The sequence below is a fragment of the Hippopotamus amphibius genome, chromosome 11 (genome assembly GCF_030028045.1).
Source record: "Hippopotamus amphibius kiboko isolate mHipAmp2 chromosome 11, mHipAmp2.hap2, whole genome shotgun sequence".
Classification (NCBI taxonomy): Eukaryota; Metazoa; Chordata; class Mammalia; order Artiodactyla; family Hippopotamidae; genus Hippopotamus; species Hippopotamus amphibius.
Genome location: NC_080196.1, coordinates 52927535 through 52948062, shown reverse-complemented (window position 1 = coordinate 52948062; position 20528 = coordinate 52927535). Strand labels below are relative to the sequence as shown.

Genomic DNA, 20528 nt, shown 5'->3' with positions numbered 1-20528 from the left:
TGAGTCTGTGATTAAAATTCTCCCAACACACAAAAGCCCAGGGCCAGATGGCTTCACAGGTGAATTCTATTCAACATTTAGAGAAGAGCTAACACCTATCCTTCCCAAACTCTTCCAAAATATAGCAGAAGGAGGAACACTCCCGAACATATTCAATGAGGCTACCATCACCCTGATACCAAAACCAGGCATAGATGTCAGAAAAAAAGAAAATTACAGGCCAATATCACTGATGAATATAGATGCAAAAATCCTCAACAAAATACTAGCTAACAGAATCCAGCAGCACTTTAAAAAGATCATACACCATGATCAAGTGGGGTTTATCCCTGGGATGCAAAGATTCTTCAATATATGCAATCAATCAATGTGATACATCATATTAACTAATTGAAGGATAAAAACCAAATGATCATCTCAATAGATGAGGAAAAAATTTTGACAAAATTCAACATCCATTTATGATCAAAACTCTCCAGAAAATGGGCATAGAAGGAAGTTATCTCAACATAATAAAAGCCATATGTGAGAAACCAAAAGCCAACATCATTCTAAATGGTGAAACACTGAAAGCATTCCCCCTAAGAACAGGAGCAAGACAAGGGTGCCCACTCTCACCAGTAGCATTCAACATAGTTTTGGAGGTTTTAGCCACACCAATCAGAGAAGAAAATGAAATAAAGGGAATCCAAACTGGAAAAGAAGTAAAACTGTCACTTGTCACAGATGACATGATATTATATACAGAAAATCCTAAAGGTTCTACCAGAAAACTGCTAGCACTAAGTGATGAATTTAGGAAAGTGGCAGGATACAAAATTAATATACAGAAATCTCATGCATTCCTATACACTAACAAAGGAAGAGCAGAAAGAGAAATTAAGGTAGCTCTCCCATTTACCACTGCAAAAAAATGAATAAAATAGCTAGGAATAAACCTGCCTAAGGAGGCTAAGGACGTGTATGCAGAAAATTATGACAGTGATGAAAGAAATCAAAGATGACACAAACGGAGGGACATACCATGTTCTGGGATTGGAAGAATCAACATTGTGAAAATGACTATCCTACCCAAAGCAATTTACAGATAACACAATCCCTATCAAATTACTAACCACATTTTTCACAGAACTAGAAGAAGAAATCTTATGATTTGTATGGAAACGCAAAAGACCCCAAAGAGCCAGAGCAATCTTGAAAAGGAAAGATGGAGTTGGTGGAATCAGGCTTCCTGACTTCAAACTATACTACTAGGCCACAGTGATCAAGGCAATATGGTACTGGCACAAAAAACAGAAAAGAAGATCAATGGAACTGAACAGAGAACACAGAGGTAAACCCAGCACATATGGGCATCTTATCTTTGACAAAGGAGGCAAGAATATACAATGGAAAAAAGACAGCCTCTTTAATAAGTGGTGCTGGGAAAATTGGACAGCTACATGTGAAAGAATGAAATTAGAACACTTCCTAACACCATACACAAAAATAAACTCAAAATGGATTAAAGACCTAAATGTAAGGCCAGACATTATAAAACTCCTAGAGGAAAATACAGGCAGAACACTCTATGACATACATCGAAGCAAGATACTTTTGGACCCACCTCCCAGAATCATGGAAATAAAATCAAGAATAAACAAATGGGACCTCATGAAACTTAAAAACTTTTGCATAGTGAAAGAAACCATAAACAAGACAAGAATACAACCCTCAGAATGGGAGAAAATACTTGCCAACAAAGCAATGGACAAAGGATTAATCTCCAAAATATACAAGCAGCTCATGCAGCTTAATACCAAAAAAACAAATAACCCAATCCACAAATGGGCAGAAGACCTAAATAGACAGTTCTCCAAAGAAGACATACAGATGGCCAACAAACACGTGGAAAGATGCTCAACATCACTAATCATTAGAGAAATGCAAGTCAAAGCCACAATGAGGTATCACCTCACACCAGTCAGAATGGCCATTATCAAAAAATCTAGAAACAATAAATGTTGGAGAGGGTGTGGAGAAAAGGGAACTCTCCTGCACTGTTGGTGGGAATGTAAGCTGGTACAGCCACTATGGAAAACAGTTTGGAGGTTCCTTTAAAAACTAAAAATGGAACTACCATATGACCCAGTAATCCCACTCCTGGGCATATACCTAGAGAAAACCATAATCCAAAAAGAAACATGTACCATAATGTTCATTGCAACACTATTTACAATAGCCAGGACATGGAAGCAACCTAAATGCTCATCAACAGATGAATGGATAAAGAAGATGTGGCATATATATACAATGGAATATTACTCAGCCATAAATAGGAATGAAATGGAGCTATATGTAAAGAGGTGGTTAGACCTAGAGTCTGTCCTAGAGAGTGAAGTAAGCCAGAAAGAGAAAAACAAATACTGTATGCTAACTCATTATACAGAATCTAAAAAAAAAAAAAAAAAAAAAAAAAAAATGGTACTGATGAACCCAGTGACAGGGCAAGAATAAGGATGCAGATGCAGAGAATGGACTGGAGGACACGGGGTTGGGGGGGAGGGGGCGAAGGGGAACCTGGGACATAGTGAGAGAGTAGCATAGACAAATATACACTACCAAATGTAAAATAGCTAGCTAGTGGGAAGTTGCTGTATAACAAAGGGAGATCAATTGGATGATGGGTGATGCCTTAGAAGGCCCAGACAGGGAGAGCGGGAGGGAGTCATGGGAGGGAGGGGATATGGGGATATATGTATAAAAACAGCTGATTCACTTTGATGTGCCTCAAAAACTATACAAGAGTGTAAGGCAATTATATTCCAATAAAGAGCTTTAAAAAAAATCACATTGTAAACCTTAAATATATACAATTTTTAATTGTCAATAATACTTCAATAAAGCTTGAAACAATTTTAAGTGAAACCAGGGATAGTATAGTTAGGTAGATGGCAAGGACATTCTTTATTTATTACAATATTTTGATAAATAAGTCAACATAGCTCATAATCAGCAGGCTTTGAGAGGGGGCTTGACTAAAGTTTATCTAAACACTACGTCTGTTTTAAAAAGGCATAAATTCACAAATTGATAGTGAAAACAAAGCGGAAGAAAGATGAGAAAGGAGGGATGCTTAATATAATTTTTAAAAAGACACAGTTTAGATTTTTAAATTCCATTACTAGTACCTCACTGATGTGAACAATTAAGCTGTTAATTGCCAAAGATTCTTATTTACTCATTATTGAGGTAAACAAGGAAAGTATTGAACCTACATGTTTTTCAAAACATTGTAAAATATGAACATTCTGCTATTTCTCAAATAATTCAATACTATGATGATTTATATAAGTTGGGAGGGGAACTTCTTCCCTTTAAATGCAACAAAGTACATTCACAAAGCAAATGAAATGAGATGATATGTTACAAGGTCTTGAGTGTAGATAGTATATTCTCCTTTCCTACAGTGGCTGTGTTGTCATCTTTGCTCAAAGTTTGATTATTGTGCTCATTTTGCCAGTACATATACTAAAATTAGAATGACATGAAAATTAGCATGACCTCTGGAAAAGGATGACATTCAAATCTGTGACGTATTTCATATTTTAGAGGCAGTAAGATGACAGGCAAAAGATGAGGACTACAGTTAAAAAAGTTGTTTCCCATAGGGTAAAGATGGACAATTTTGATACTGCTATACATGTGTATCAGAATTCAACAATTAAGTAAATGACTGGCAGATGGCAAAAGCCAGGTTTCCCACTATTGAAGTGTAAGGAAGATTACAGTTAAGCAAGGAAATTTACTTCTACTCCTTTTCCAAGGGGGTAACAGATTAGAGTAGGAGACAGTAGTATAAACTCATGTTTAGCTTAATATTGATATACATGGTTACATATGGAAATATTTATAGTTATGTGAATGGTTCTGTCAGATGAAAAGGCCTAGAATTGATTATTTCCCAGTAGTAATGAGCAAACTTAGCAACAGATCTTGGTTTTTAACACCATTGCAGAAATGTGGCAAGAAATATACAAAATGAACCTGGAGCATCTTGTAGTTCCAGAAAGTTAGTCTAAAAAGAAAAAAAAAAAAAGCCCAGTGATAGGGGTATGTCAGAGGGGTAAGGAAGACAAGTTAACCAGTTCCCAATGGCCAAATGTAGAAAAGTTTGAATAACAAAATAGTGTATAGTCATCTTGGGCTGCCATAACAAAATACCATAAATGGGGGTCTTAAACAGAAATGAACAAGAATTTATTTCTCACAATTCAGGAAGCTGGAAAATCCAAGAGCAAGGTGCTATCTAATTCTGTTCCCCAGTGAGGGCCCTTTTCCTGACCTACAGATGGTTGCTGTGTCTTCACATGGCAGAGAGGGAGAGAGCAAGAGAGATTTAGCAGAGTCTTTCTAATCTCATCATGAGGCCCCTGCTTTCATGACCTCATCTAAATCTAAACTTCCCAAGGCGACAATCTCCAAATACCATCACATAGGGGTTTAGGACTCTAATGCATGAATTTGGGAGGGGGACACAATTCAGCCCATAGAAATATTTACTAGATTATAACCCAGAGAATAAAATAATTATCCATGAGTCCACACTGATATAAATTTTTAAAAACTGAATAAACAGGAGGCAACAGACAGATCTCTTGAAAAATGACAATTTATGTGGATTCTCCACCTTAAGGAGATGAAGCATAACTCCCCAACTCCTGAAGTTTGGGGTGCATGTAGTGACTTTCTTTCAAAAAGTACCTTATAGAAATAAAAAAAAGAGTGACTTTACAGGAGAGAGACCTGATAAACACTATCTCCAGCCAGGTGACTACAATTAACATCAGCAGTGTTAAGTCATAGTGATAGTATGTACCTATGATAAGATAGAGAATATCAGTTTACACCTGTGATCTTCCTCCCCAAACACATTCCAGGCTAATCATTAGAAAAATATCAGACAAATTGAGGAAATTCTGTAAAATGCCTAACCAAAACTTCCAAGGTCATTAAAAACAAGAAAATCTGAGAAATTGCCAAAACCAAGAGAAATCTAAGGAGAAATAAAAGATTACCTAGTCAACAAGTATCTGTAATATTCAGATGATAGAGGTTTTATTCTTAGAAGAGAAGGTATATGATAAATTGAAAATGAAAATATTTGAAGCAAGAAAACAAATCACTTCTATCAAGTATATCCATCCATTGTACCACCAATTAATCTTACTATCAAACATAGAATCCTAAAATTACAGGCTATTTCCTCTTCTATATTATATACACAGTTGACCCTTGAACAAAGCTGGGTTTAGGGGTACTGAGGTAGGAGATAGATGGGCCTCTGAGCTGGACAGCTGGTGTTTGTCAGGCAGGTTTAGGGGTACTGAGGTAGGAGATAGATGGGCCTCTGAGCTGGACAGCTGGTGTTTGTCAGGTGGAGTAAATTGAACCTTTATTCTCACCCAGACTCTTCAAGGACAAATCTAGTGGTAGAAGCTGAGCTCTGCTGAAATAAAGAGATAGATGACCACTCCTGAGGTCAAGAAAAACTCCCCTGTCTGCACATGCACAGGAAGACTCCTTGGGGGTCAAAAAGGGAGGGGGCACCACCCCACAATAAGTGTGGACATATACCCACTTACAGGGTGTAAGTGCCCCTGTTCAGCTCACAGGCAGCCACTCTGCCCTGCCCACCTGTGTGGATGGCTGAAATTAACATATCCCTCACTGAGGCTGGTCATTTCCAGAGGTGTTTTGCAAGACTGATGGCCCTTTCACTTTACTTCCTGACAGCCTCTCCCTCTCTGATTCTATAAAACAAACTGGCACACAGACCTGATAAGATGGTTTATTGAAGACACAAGTCTGGCATCTTCTTGGTCTGCAGCTTTCCAAAGAAAGTTGTATTCCTTGCCTCAACACCTCATCTCTGATTCATTGGCCTGTCCAGCAGTGAGCAGAGCAGAGCAGAGCTTGGACTTGGTAACAAAATCACCTCTTTACTGTACTCCTCCTCATTAGAGAGGATGCCCACACCCTTTCTCTCTGGGTGTGTATTTCTGTCTAGCTTTTGACTTAAACTGTTTCTCTGTGTCCTCTCCCATAGTTTGTGCTGTGTCTCTAATAATAAACTTTGTATCTGTTTTTACAGTTTTTGCCTCTGAAACATTCTTGCTTTCAATGGGGGGTAAGAGCCAGGAGAACTTTGCCTCTAGCCTCTAGCCCCTGGTGAACTAGCAGCTAAGATTCCTGGTTTTCATCCCAGCAGGTCCAATTCCTGCATAGAGAACTAAGATCTCTCCTCAGGACTGCTCATTGCTGTCTCTCTCAGATCAGTACGACCTTCCATGCAGTTGAAAACCCACATTTAATTTATAGCTCATCCTTGGTACCTGCAGTTCCACACACTCAGGTTCAACCAACAATATTTAGTGTGGGGATACGTGTTTAGGGGAAAAACTCATGTTTAGGTGGACTCTCACAGTTCAAACCCCTGTTGTTCAAGGATTAACTATACAAAATAAGTCACCAAGAGTTTTTTTAAAAATTTTTTTTATTTTTGCTATTGCTTCCTTCCTTTCTTTTTCATTTATTTCTGCTCTAATCTTTATGATTTCTTTCCTTCTGCTCACTTTGAGCTTTCTTTGTTCTTTTTCTAGTTGTTTTAGGTGTAAGGTTAGGTTGTTTATTCAATAGTTTTCTTGTTTCTTAAGGTAGGACTGTATTGCTATAAACTTCCCTCTTAGAACTGATTTTGCTGCGTCCCATAGGTTTTGGGTTGTTGTGTTTTCATTGTCGTTTGTTTCTAGATATTTTTTGATTTCCTCTTTGATTTCTTTAGTGATTTCTTTGTTGTTTAACAGTGAATTGTTTAGCCTCCATGTGTTTGTATTTTTTGCAGTTTTTTTCCTGTAAATCATATCTAGTCTCATGGTGTTGTGGTCTGAGAAGATGCTTGATATGATTTCAATTTTCTTGAATTTGCTGAGGTTTGATTTGTGACAAAAGATGTGATCTATCCTGGAAAATGTTCCGTGTGCACTTGAGAAGAAAGTGTATTCTGTCGTTTTTGGATGGAATGTCCTATAAATATCAATGAAGTCGAGATGGTCTAATGTGTCATTTAAAGCTTATGTGTCTTTATTTATTTTCTATTTTGAGGATCTGTCCATTGATGTAAGTGGGGTGTTGAAGTCTCCCACTATTATTGTGTAACTGTCGATGTCCCCTTTTATAGCTGTTAGCATTTGCCTTATGTATTGAGGTGCTCCTATGTTGGGGGCATAGATATTTACCATTGTGATATGTTCTTCTTGGGTGGATCCCTTGATCATTATGTAGTGTCCTTCCTTGTCTCTTGTAATGGTCTTTAAAGTGTAATTTGTCTGATATGAGTATTGCTACTCCAGCTTTCTTTTGACTTCCATTTGCATGGAATATCTTTTTCCATCCCTTTACTTTCAGTCCATATGTGTCCCTTGGTCTGACGTGGGTTTCTTGTAGGCAGCATATATAAAGGTCTTGTTTTTGTATCCATTCAGCCACTCTGTGTCTTTTGGTTGGAGCATTTAATCCATTTACATTTAAGGTGATTATTGACATGTGTGTTCTGATTATCATTTTCTTAATTGTTGGCGGTTTGCTTTTGTAGGTTTTTTTCCTTCTCTTGTGTTTCCTACCTAGAAGAGTTGGTTTAGCAATTCTTGTGAAGCTGGTTTTTTGGTGCTGAATTCTCTTAACTTTTGCTTGTCTGTCAAGCTTTTGATTTCTCCATTGAATCTGAATGAGATTCTTGCTGGGTAGAGTATTCTTGGCTGTAGGTTTCTCTCTTTCAAGACTTTCAGTATATCCTGCCATTCCCTCCTGGCCTGCAGAGTTTCTGTAGAAAGGTCAGCCGTTATCCTTATGGGTTTTTCCTTATATGTTATTTGTTGCTTTTCTCTTGCTGCTTTTAATATTTTTTCTTTGTGTTTAATTGTCATTAGTTTGATTAATATGTGCCTTGGTGTATTTCTCCTTTGGTTTATTCTGTATGGGACTCTCTGTGCTTCTTGGACTTGCTTAATTACTTCCTTTCCCATGTTGGGGAAGTTTTCCACTATAACCTCCTCAAATATTTTCTCAGACCCTTTCTTGTTTTCTTCTTCTTCTGGCATGCCTATAATGGGAATGTTGGTATGCTTAATGTTATCACTGAGGTCTCTGAGACTGTCTTCTATTCTTTTTATTCTTTTTTTGTTTTCCTGCTCTGTGGCAGTTATTTCCCCCATTCTATCTTCCAACTCACTTATTTGTTCTTCTGCCTCAGTCATTCTGCTGGTTATACCATCTAGAGTATTTTTAATTTCAGTTATTTTGTTATCCATTGCTGTTTGTTTTTCTGAGTTCTTATGAACTGTTTCTTGTACTTTCTCTATTTTGTTATCGAGATTTTGTATCATTTTTACTATTATTACTCTGAATTCTTTTTCAGGCATTTTTCCTGTTTCCTCCTCATTTATTTGGTCTTGTGGGGTTTTTTCCTGCTGCTTTGCCTGCATGGTGTTTCTTTGTTTCCTCATGGTAGTCCAGACTTCTGGGCTTGCTTATCCTGGCGATAGAGGGGTTTATAGAAGACTGTCCAAGCCCCAGACTAATGTCCGAGTGTTGGGTTAAACAAATATTAAGTCTAGGAAACACATACATGTATGAGACACACAATTACTGAGTCCATTAGGACATAAGGCTCTGGAGAGACCTGACAGAAGAACCCCAGTATGTTATCAGATATTCAAAGAGAAAACCAACAGAAATTGAAAACCAAAACAGAACAAAACAGAAACAAAAGCAAGAACAAACAAAGAAATAACACCTTACACATACAAACTCTAATCCAGGGAGATATCGTAAGCTAGGATCAAATATAAAAAAGAGCTAGGGTACCACCAGACAGAATGGAGATTCTCAGAATGAAATTAGACAATTGTACTAAGAACTAAGATAAAGACAAAAACCTAATATTAAATACCAACGTGGTGTGTCATCTGGAGAATAGAGCAAGGAGTCTGAGCAGATCGATAGTGTTGCTTATAAATATGTTAAGATAAAATAAACTAAAAATGGATGGAAGACACGGGAACAGAAGAGCGTAGTGTGACTGGAAATATGCAAGTAAAAAGAAAGGAATAGAAATGTATAAAAGAAATGAAAGGAAGGTATGAGAGATATATTGTGCATACCAGCAAAAACTTAGCTAGAAATAGAAGTATATAAAAAGGCAAAAAAATAAGAATAGAATAAAAAATAGAATTAAAAAAATATGTTATAAAACTTGTAGATCCCTTAGGACTAAGATCATAATTAATAAAGGAAAAAAACCCAAAAAACAGAACTGATCCCAGAAAGGACCAGTTCAAGAGAATTGATACTAATATTTCTGTTTCCTTAGAGTCTCAGCTGTAAGTGTCCTTCTACTCACCTTGGGTTTTTTGTATTATTCTGTGACTAGCAGAGCTTCCTTTATTGTTCATCTGTAAGCATTGGTGTGTGGGGAGGGAGAGGGTAGAATAGCGGCTCCTTTCCCTGGGAGTGAGTGAGCAGTGGCGCACTGTTGTTTCAGTGGGGCTTGGAGGTGCCTGTTGTGGAGGGACGCTGGTGGCTCAGGTGTAAACAGAAAGTCTCAGAGTTGGGCCTCTCTCCAGGTTTGTTTGTTTGTTTTCTTTTTCTCTTGGCAGCCTCCCTGCTGCCGGCGGCATTCCAAGCCTGCTTTCTGGGGCTTTATGCTAGCCCCGCCCGAGAGCCTGAGGGCCCTTGTTATCCCTGAGTGCCTTAGGTGGCCCACAGGGGTCCCTCCACTGCCTGTTGCAGGCACCAAAAGAGAGAGAGAGAGGCTATGCCTGCAGCTCCTCCCTCTCGCCTGTGAGCCAGCAGCATCCAGCTGCCATCATGGCTGGGCCGCTCTCAGAGGCAGGCACTCCTCACCACAGACTTCTTCCCTCCTGTCCTCTCAGTCCATCACCTTACTGGCAACAATTTTTCTCATCCTGAACCAGCTCTCCAGTTCCCATGCTCCCACTCCCGGACCCTCTGTTCAGCTGTGAATCGACGTCTCAGTCCGGGAACGCTGAGCTGTGGTGCGGACCCTCCATGTGTTTCTCACTCCCTCCTGTCTGCCACAGCTCAGCCGCTTCACCCTCTTTGAGCTGTCGTAGATGCCTCCCTACCAGTTATGTCGGGATCCCTGTGGTCCTTTCTGGTGTCTGAGGTCATCTGCTGGTGTTCAGTTGGTTCTCTGTGGGAATTATTGCTTCTTTTGGTGCATTCCCAATGCATCTGTGGAGAGGGATGCATTCCATGTCCCTCTACTTTGCTGCCATCTTCTCTCCTCAACAGTAATATTTTGACATTCCACCTACTGCTGCAAAAGCCCCTATATATCCTGGCTCCCCCCTTACCTCTTGGGAGCAGTCCCTCAGAGCTATCTGAGAGGCAGTCTTCCAGGCTGAAGTCCTCAGTTTTGTCCACCAAACAAAACTTAATTCTCTCCTTTTAGGCTGTGTATTTTTTTTTTTTTTGTTAGCAGTACAAAACTTGAAAATACATATCACTAGATAAGTGATACCCATAACTAAGGAAACATAATTTTACTCATATAACAAGAGCATACACATCTTTTGTTAATTGTATATAAACAGATGGGAGGAGAGACCTTGTTAATTGGAGAAGTGTCGTAGGTGTGGCTACTTTGCCAGTAGGCAACCATTTGGTCAAAAACTACCTAGATAGAAAGCATTCAAGTTAGAGACATAGGAACTTCTAGCTAGTTATTTTTATTCTAATTGTCAAGAAAAAAGTCTGGTGAAAATGAAAATTTCTTTAGAAAATGAGAAACTGATCACCAATGAATATTCCCAGTCATTGGATTTTCCACATATTGATAATTACTTTGCTGTTAAAAACTCTTTTGCTTTCTTATTTCTAGTTTATTTTTAGGCAATATGCCCTGTGTTATGTGAATTAGGGAGAAGCTGGAATTTCAATGTCTTAAAAAAAGACTGTTTGAACAAATTATGACTTATCTAGACAATAAAATGTAATACAGATATTAAAACTGAAGATACAGGAAAGCATTTGTTAACATCAGTGTGAGTGCGTGTGTGTGTGTGTGTGTGTGTGTGTGTGTGTGTGGTTTGCATAGGAAAGGATTTGATATTGGGATACCAAGTTGTCTTCTGTGAGTTTTTTCCCCACTTCAGGATTAGTAGGATTATGAGAGATCTTCATAGAATTTTTTCCTTTATTTTTGGCAATGAAAATTGTAAAAATTAATAAATAGAAACCTCATAAAAATCGAGTCAGGAGAACAGAATGGGGGCTCTCATGCCCTCTGATGACAGCAGAGCCCAAAAGAAAGAAGAAAGACTCCTGTCCTGGCCAGGACTCAGCCAATGACAAGCCCTGGACTCTGTTTACTGTAGTCTCCTGATGTCCTTTTCCTCCCTATGAATGTGTTCTCCTTCCCTTTTCGTGGAGAGACCTGCACGTGGCTTACTATGTCTGCAGAACTCAAATTGCAATTCTCTGCTATTCCAAATAAATCCATCTTTGCTGGAGAAAAAACTAATGGTCTTTTTGCTTCAGGTCAACATTTTGGTGGCCCCTATGGGGACCAGAGAAGACCCCCGACAGATGTGGGGCTGGTGAGCAAACAGGTGTGGTACCCACAACTGAGCCCACTGTCACTCACTGCCTTTCTCACCAACCTTGGAGTTTGAAAGTACATCTTTATCCTGGACCCAAGCTCAGGCCCTCTTTGCATTTGAAGCTCTCCAGGATTTTAAAGGTTATACTCCATTTATAGTTATTATAAAATATTGGCTATATTCCCTGTATTGTACTATATATCCTTGTAACAAGCTGGTTAAATTGTGCGACTTGTGCTGTAAACTGTTTAAGCTGTTTCAAAATTTTCTTTACTTTAGATGAACAACCTCTAAGAAATAGAATCCAATTTTGAAGGTGTCCCCCACCCCCCAACCCACATAGGGACTCTGGCCAATTTTATGTTTAAAAACCATGGCCCTTACTCATGAGCATTTCTAAATAATTGCACTGACCTGACCAAAGGCAATTTACAACATCAATGGCCATAATGGGGAACTTTTGAAATCCCCAAACTTAATTTCCTTAAATCTGGATTGGACTGTGGTAGCTCAAAAATTTCCAGAACCGAGTGGAATTCTAATTTTAACTGGTATTTTGAGGCTTCCCAATGTTATCAGGAGTCTAAAATTGCCTCTGAGCAAAATAAGATTTTGAGATTAACTAAGGCAAACAAATGATTATAGAAGGCCTCAGGCTCCCCTTCCTCAGCTTCTCTGTCTCTCTGCATTCTATGCTGCCCATGCCTCCCCAAGACCCTCAGTCCTCCCACACTGCTGTAGCAGAAACTAGCCCTTGTTCAGTCCTTATTCTTTCTGATGTGTTTTTCCCTCTCTTTCTTGTTTAATTGCACTCTAAAAATGATTGCCTTCTAGTTAAAGTTGTACTATGCACCTGGTATTTACTTCTCCAAGACAATCCTCCCTAACACTCATTTCCTTTGTGAACATTCTTCATTCCAGAAAGAAGGTCATGGAACAGTAACCTCACAGACCACCAGAACCCTTTCCGGCACCACCTGATGCCAGCCCTGATGATCTCTATGTCTCCAAGAGGAAAGAAGAATGCAAGACTACATCAGTCCCGCTCCTTATCTACAGCCCTATTTTCCACCCTGAAACTATAAGACCCCTTCTTATTTCCCAGGAAGGGGGGCACAGTCTTGAGGGTGTTAGCCTGCTGTGACCTCTGTTGCCTGGCAAAGCGATAAAGCTACTCTTTTCTACTCCTTCAAAGCTCTGTCTCTGAGTCTCTATTCAGCACTGCTGAGCAGAGGCAGAGCTTTTGGCAACAATATTAATTTTCTCACCAAACTTCCCTTTTCTCTGAAACTCTCTCCTCTCATTTTTCCTCTGAACCTAACAGAAACATTCCCTTTAATATTGAGCCTTCTGAGGATTCAGAGGCTAAATCCTTAATTTCTTATATTTCCTGGACTGAAGCTGAGAGCCATAGTCAAGGTTTTTCTAAAAGTAATGAAAGATCTATACAGATTTGCTGAGGAATTTAATATAGACATACAAACTTATCAACCTGGTTTCTCTGACTTACATCACCTAGTTCACATGCTTGTTGGTAAAGGCCAGGCCCAGCATTGGATGAAAAGTTCTCACTGGGAAAGTCCTGAAAGGTCTCTAGAATTACAACTGGAAGTTTAGCTTCCTAACTTATTCTATGATCAGCCTCAGGCAATTGCTAGGTGACTTCAATTAGTAATTTCTAGGGCTTTTCAAAAGCCTGTTGATTGGAACAAAATATAGGCTTGAACATAAAAATCTGATAAACCTGTTCATGACTATTACAATCAACTTCAGACTGTTTTTAAATAAAATTCTGGTGTTCCTTTTAGATGCTGATTCGACTCTAGCAGCTTTTTTTTTTTTTAATTTATTAACTGCATTGGGTCTTCATTGCTGCATATGGGCTTATAATTGTGGCGAGCAGGGGCTACTCTTTGTTGTGGTGCATGGGCTTCTCATTGCGGTGGCTTCTCTTGTTGCGTAGCACAGGCTCTAGGCTCGCAAGCTTCAGTAATTGCAGCGCGTGAGCTCAGTAGTTGTGGGTCATGGGCTCTAGAGGGCAGGCTCAGTAGTTGTGGCACTCGGGCTTAGTTGCTCTGTGGCATGTGGAATCTTCCCGGCCCAGGGACTGAACCCGTGTTCCCTGAGTTGGCAGGTGGATTCTTAATCACTGCGCCACCAGGGAAGTCCTACCCTAGTAGCTTTTAAATGTATGTTTATTAATGGGCTAAACAGGGAATTTTCCCTTTTAGTAAAAAGGACCAGGATGGAATGGGAAACCATGTCCATTCCAGATTTAGTTAATCTGACAAACCAGCTCTCTTGTACTCTAGATGAGTCACCTCCAAGAAAGATTGCCAAAATTCTTATTCTTCCACCCTAGCAACTGAAGGCTCCTAAACGAAACCAAAACCCTTCTAGTTTTTGCTACTATCTCAAAGAGCCAGGACATTGGAAAAGAGATTGTTACAAATCTAAGGGTTTCAGGTGCCTTCAGCCCTCTAACCAACCTTTCCGTTGACCTCCCAATTCTCACTGATGGGGCTCTAAGGAACTACAAGGGCTCATCGCAATCCTCCTCCTTAATAGGCTTGGAGAAATATTTCTCCAGATTGGGGATGAAGCTCTTCCAGAGCTAACTGACACTGGAGCCACATGCTTGGTGCTCAACCCCACTGCCATAAAACAGCCCCTCCTTGGAGTACTAAAACACTTCAAACAGTGGGATCTCTAATTGAAGCAGGAAAGACAAGGCTGGGCCCAAGGACAGCCTCCTCGTGTACAGGCATTAAGTCACCATACAAGAGCTGTTTTCCCTTAAACTGTCCCTTACTAGTTGAGCACCACATGTGGAAGTCTGTACAGGGCCATCAGCAACCTGTGCATTTTTATTGCACATGCTCCACAGTTTTCATGGTCAGAGTTTCTCGCTCAGATACTACAAAGTTTCTGTTTTAGATGTCATTCCTCCATGCGTCAAGGCCTCATTGAGTGCAAAATAAGGAGGTGGCTTTGCCTTCTGCCTAAGGCCCATGCATGAGGAGGCTGTCCTTGGGCCTGGCCCTGACTTTCCTAACTCATAATGAACCTCAAGAGGTTGCTGTCTCTGAACCTATCCCCTTTTGTTTAGGCTCTTTGAAAGATACACACTCTTTCTCCTTAGTTCCTCAGCCCCTACTCATTAATTAGGCCTAGAACTCTTAGAGAAATAACATGCTGGAATTTCTTTCTCCTAAAAGGGGGAAATAGTTCTATAAATGGAGAGTAGTCATCAAAGTAACTCTCCAGGTGAATTAAACACCCCCTCTACATTTTTTGTTTGCTCCATCTCTGATGCTTCTAGAGCAGACTCTGGAAATAGTGATCACTTGTCCCTACTGAATCAGCTACCACTTTCCTTATAGGCAAAATCTCAAACTAATGTTGACAAAATTCACAATGCATCTCCCATCAACATTTAAACAGATCCCAACTTCTTCCAATAATTAATCAATATCCTATAATTCAAGAAGCCCTTCAAGGCATAAAGCCCATAACAGAAGATGACAAGGCTCAAAGCCTCATTAGCCCTTGTACCAGTCCCTATAACACTCCCATTTTACTGGTAAGAAAACTTAAGGGCTGAGGGTGGAGGTTTGTCCAGGACCTCTGAGACAGGCTGGGACCTGGGACCTGGGACCCTTTGCTGCAGTGCCTGCACCTGGACAAAGGTCCCCTTGCCTCCTCAAGCAACAAAATACAAAGAAACTACAAGGGACTAAAAATAACTGTGTACATGTGCAATTGGTGCAACTTATGAACAACAAGACACAAAAAGACCAAAAAAATCCCAACTGCCACTTCTGAGATGTCAGAACCAAAGCAGATCCTGCACATGATCCCTGCACACAGCACCACCAAGGAGGTAGGAAGACCACCTAAGCTGCCCCCCCAGTCCAACCCATGGATCTTCCCCTACACCCATGCCATTTAAGGCACCAGCTCACCGCCCCTACCCTCAGGGAGCGAGCAAGGGAACCCGTTACTTGTTTTTTGCTCCCTCCTGCTGCAGCATGAGTCTCAATTAAGCTTGTCTGAATTTCTCATCTGGCCTTTTATCAATATCTATGGATTAAGGAGGCCAAGAACCCTGGTTGGTACCACCTCTGAGCAATAAACAACATTGTCCTCTCTGGACATCCTGTTGTTCCTAATCTTCATCCATTACTAATATCCATTCCCACTGGAAGTTAGTTCTTTACTGAAACTGATTTATGCAGTATATTCTTTAGTATTCTAGATGATGAAGCTGGCCAATACCCTTTTGCCTTCACTTGGGAAGAAAATTAATTCACCTGAACAGTAAAATCTCAGGATTTTGCTGAGTCCTTCTTATTTCTCACAAATCCTGAAGGCTGATCTGAATGATATAAAATTCCCTAGAGGTTCTATTTTGTTGCAATATGTAGATGATTTGCTTCTTTGCTTTCCTTCTCAAGCTTCCTCACAGGAAGACAGCATTCACTTGCTAACGCTTTTAGCCTTAAAGGGATAAAAGGTCACCAAAAAAACACTGCAGTTTGCCCAAACCCAGGTTCCATATTTAGGGCATCTTAAATCAGAACAGGGGCTACACCCAGATCCAGATGGACTTCATGCTGTCCTAAGTTTCCCAAAACCCAAAGCTATCAACTTCAAGGTTTTCATAGGCTAGTTGGTGATTGTGAAAAATGGATTCCAAATTTCTCTCTTATAGCCAAGCCTCTCAACAATAACAACCCCAACCCAATTTCATGGGAAGAACCAGATGACATAGTCTTCAAGGCCTTAAAAGAGAGTTTGATGAACCCACCTGCTCTTGGGCATTCTAATTATCAGATTCCCACTTTCCTTTTGTATATGAAAAGGAAGGTAATGCCCTTGCAGTACTCAACCAAAAACACGGGGCCCACCATCAATGCATAGGGTATTACAGTCAGCAACTAGACCCCATGGCACAGGGATGCCTGCTTTGCTTTAGATCTGTTACAGCTACTGCCCTTTTGGCGAAGGCCACTGAGAAAATTATAGGATCCCCTTTAACCATTTTTGCACCTCATGCAGCAGAAGCCCTTCTGAATTCTCATTATGCCCAATACTTCTCATCTAGCCACCTCACTTCCTATGAAGTCCTTTTGTTACCTGCACCTCACATAATTCTTTTACATTGTAATAACCTTAACCTGGCTACTCTTCTTCCCTCTATCACTGATGAAGTCCCTTACAACTTTTTAACACTGATGGACCACCTTCTGACTCCTTGAAATGACCTACAGAATATTCCTTGGGTAAAGCTGACTTTTCATGATTCACTGGTAGTTCTTATTTAAAAGGTGACAATGGCAAATACTCTGCTGGGGATGCTATTACAACTTCTTTTGATGTTGTTGAGTTAACATCTTTACCTATGGCTACTTAAGCCCAACAAGATGAATTGTACTCTTACATGGGCTTGTACTTAGCCTAGGACAAAACACATACCTCCGAAGGTGTTGCCAAAATCTCAGCTCCCTGTGCACTAATGCCAAATCAAAATATGGAGACAGAGTTATGGAGGAAAAAGAAAGAGTGGCTTTATTTCTTTGTCAGGCAAAGGGGGAACACAGTAGGCTAGCTCCCCAAGAACTGTACCCCCCTCACTGGGAAACAGGGAGAGGTTATCGGGGTAGTGGTCAGAGGTATGTGATAAGGATCATGGCAGTAACAGTCTTGCACTCTTGCTTCTGCAAAGTTTCAAAAGGGTGGGGTTGCCAACAGGATTAGGGTGTGTGCAGGGTCTCAGGTTGGTCTCCTAATCTGATGAGTTTCTCCGGTCCCTTTAATCTTGCCTCAGGTGGTTTCATGGCTGCTCCTCCCCTGATTAGCAACTGGGGTGAATCCACCCATTGGAACTCAGGGAAGGTCATGGAGGCTGAAGTCTTGCCTAAAAGAAATGGAGGACAAACACAAACAAACAAACAAGCCTCCACACCCAGGAGCCCCACGGGGCCCTGGTCAGCACCAATCCCCCCTTTCTCTGATACACCTCAATCTTGAGGAGAACAGATGTTTGATGAGAAAAGGGAACAATCATTTTGAACAGAGATGTTAATCACAAACAGAGGAACCTGTCCAATGTCCTTGGTCTTGATAACACAGGAGCTTTAGATAAAATGTGCTGGAGAGTTCTCTCTCATACCCTTCCTTGTTACTTGGCTGTGACCTCAATAGGTTTCCAACCTGTATACTTTCCTTCTGACATGAGAAACCACACAAGGAAAGGTCCTTCCTGACTTGGAGAGACAAAAAAACCTGCTGAAACTAGAAAACCTGACTCTTGATCAGTGATACTTTCAGAGAAAGATCTTAAACAATAGGGAAAAATATAAAAATTAATATACAGAAACTTCAAATTAAATATAGTTGAGACCAAAGTGGGGGCTCTCAAGCCCTACAAAGATAGCTGAGCCCAACAAGAAGAAAGACACCTCTTTTTTCCCAGCAAGGATTCAGTCCATGAAAGGCCATGGAGTCTGTTTATTACAGCCCTCCTGACTTCCCCTCTACAAAAGTGTTCTCCTTCCCTTGGCATGCTAGGACTTGTATGTGGCTCACCATGGTTTTAGACCTCAAAACTGCAATTCTCTGCTGATCCAGAATAAACTTATCTTGGATGGAGAAATATCTGACAGTCTATTTATTTCAGGTCAACAGAATACACTGCTTTTGGAATAAAGAAACAATAGAAAAATTTTAATCAAAAAGTTTTTAAATTTTCCAAGATATGGAGGTTTTGTGTTTCTGTTTGTTTATATCTATTTATCATGCTTTAAATTCTAAGTAGTTTTTAGTCCATGAAGGCTGCCAGATTTGACAATATTTTCAGATATTTCTATTTTAAATAGGAGATATATTATATATATATACACACATAATTGGTAATCTAACGTTTCAATTAACAATATATTGTATATGTGCTTCTAGGTCAACAAACACATTACTCTACTACTACTTACCATTATTTACCTAAACAACCTAACCAACCCACCCCACCCCCATTTCAACTGTACAACAGCTACAATAACTGAAAATGAATTAAACAAAATATCAAATACACAGGGGAACAAAAGAAAAATCAAAAATAAGTTAAAATGTTTATATGTCCAAAACAATGTAAAAATTCCTGAAAATTACCAATAAAATTTTAAAAAGTGATGAAAAATAATCATTTATAGTAATTTCTTTATTATGATTACATTGTCACCACAACCAATTTACTTTCAATCAAATTCTTTACAAATTGCCAGAAGCCCAACTATGTATGGAACTCTAGGAACTGTAGTGAGGGTAGTCATGGGGAAGCAAAAAGGGAAGAGAAGGAAGAATGTAAAATCTTTGGGGGGGCATTTAGACTTTTAATTTGCTTCATCAGTTCTAAAGTAAAAATATATATTTGAGTCAAAAATGCTACACTGAAATTGCACTTTAAAAATAGAACTGGAATTCCTCCTTATCAGATTAATTCATGCAACTTTCCAAAGACATAGAAGGTTTGAAATGAGAAGATTCTTCTTTAGAATATCTATAAGTCTGATTTAAAGCATTAGAACCATGAAAAAACAGGAAAAAAATTTAGACAAAAAGACTTAAAGAATATTTCACTATATGAAGAATTAGTAAATGGTAAGTAGTGATCAGCTGCTTTGCAAGGCGACTAAAATCCAAAAAAAAATTCAAGTCATAAGACAAGGACTTCATTTGGCAACACTTTTGTGTTTTTGTCTTTCTGTCTTTCTGGGTACAGAAAGTTTCATAGCCACAAAATGAAAAGAATTTAAAAATCACCTTCCAAAAGATGTTTTCCACTTAACCTGTCATGAAGATGGTGAAAAATAAAACAAATAAGCACTTATTAGTTCTTGGCTTCAGGAAAGGAAACAAATTAAAATGTCTTTTTTCAGGTTTCTCTAATCCTAATGCTTTATGGATGCTACTAAGAGGCCTATAATGGAAACCACTTAAATGTAAATACAGTGAGGAGTCTGGGCAGTTACACAAATGGATAACGAGAGGTGTGATGATCAGGCGGCAGATGAGGAGGATGCTGGGTTCACCTCCCCTCATGAACACATCCAAACTACACCTCTCACTGAAATCAACCTGGGGATGAGCAGAACAGCTCTTCTGCAACCAAGGCTATAAAGAAAGATCTACACAGAATCTGGTAGGAAAGGAGAAGTGATCTGGTCGGGACCTGCACCCCTAGTAGGAATTCACAGGCTCAGGGATCCTCCCTGGAAGTGAGGGATTCAAGCCCCACATTGGGCACCCCAGTCCTGGGATCCAACACTGGGAAGACAAGCCCCTTGGCTACTTTGAAACCCAGTGGGGCTTACCGAAGGGCTGTAAGAAACTGGGATGCAGCTCTTAACAAGCACACAGACTTGCTTGCTCCCAGTCACAGTGTGGAGGCAGCACACTGAAAACTGCCAGGGGCTCTGGCCAGCTAGCCATGACTGCTGCATCACCCCCTGCCCAGCCCTCACTAGGCTCCCGTTCTAGTCCCTCTTGCTCCAGCGCTGCTCTCCACTAAGGCAGAGGTGGCCACTCACTACAAGAGTGTGCACACTCTTGAGAGAACAGAGCGAGCTTGGACCCCAGCCCTACCTCTGACCAGGGCATAGGCAGCCATTGCCAGCCCATGTGTCCCTGTGCACACTCAGGAGGGAGCAAATTCAGCTCAGTAGTGTGATACCAACCCCTCTAGTCACAGCCCAGCCTCTAGCCAAGCAAACACACCAGGGATAAAGTGAAATCAGCAAACAAACACAGCCTCAAGCCCTCAGGCCCTGGCTCTATACCCCAAACCAAGGCTGCCATCACACCTGG

General features: G+C 40.1%; 1 protein-coding gene and 1 non-coding gene across 3 annotated transcripts in view; one reads left to right on the top strand and one right to left on the bottom strand.

Moving 5' to 3' along the window:
• Positions 1 to 20528, bottom strand: part of NEK10 (NIMA related kinase 10) — a 267865-nt gene that overhangs the window by 103786 nt on the left and 143551 nt on the right. Inside the window, exon 24 of one of the 2 annotated variants that reach the window (XM_057700445.1) lies at positions 17349 to 17583. The exons of the other annotated variant lie outside the window; for it this stretch is intronic. Within the exon in view, the coding sequence (XP_057556428.1) occupies positions 17553 to 17583 (31 nt within the window). The 3' untranslated portion in view covers positions 17349 to 17552. Of the gene's footprint in view, positions 1 to 17348; positions 17584 to 20528 lie in introns of those variants that run through there. 2 annotated transcript variants of the gene reach the window in all.
• On the top strand, positions 3487 to 3590 carry LOC130832128 (U6 spliceosomal RNA). Its single transcript, XR_009048209.1, has one exon. It is a non-coding gene; the product is annotated as a U6 spliceosomal RNA (small nuclear RNA).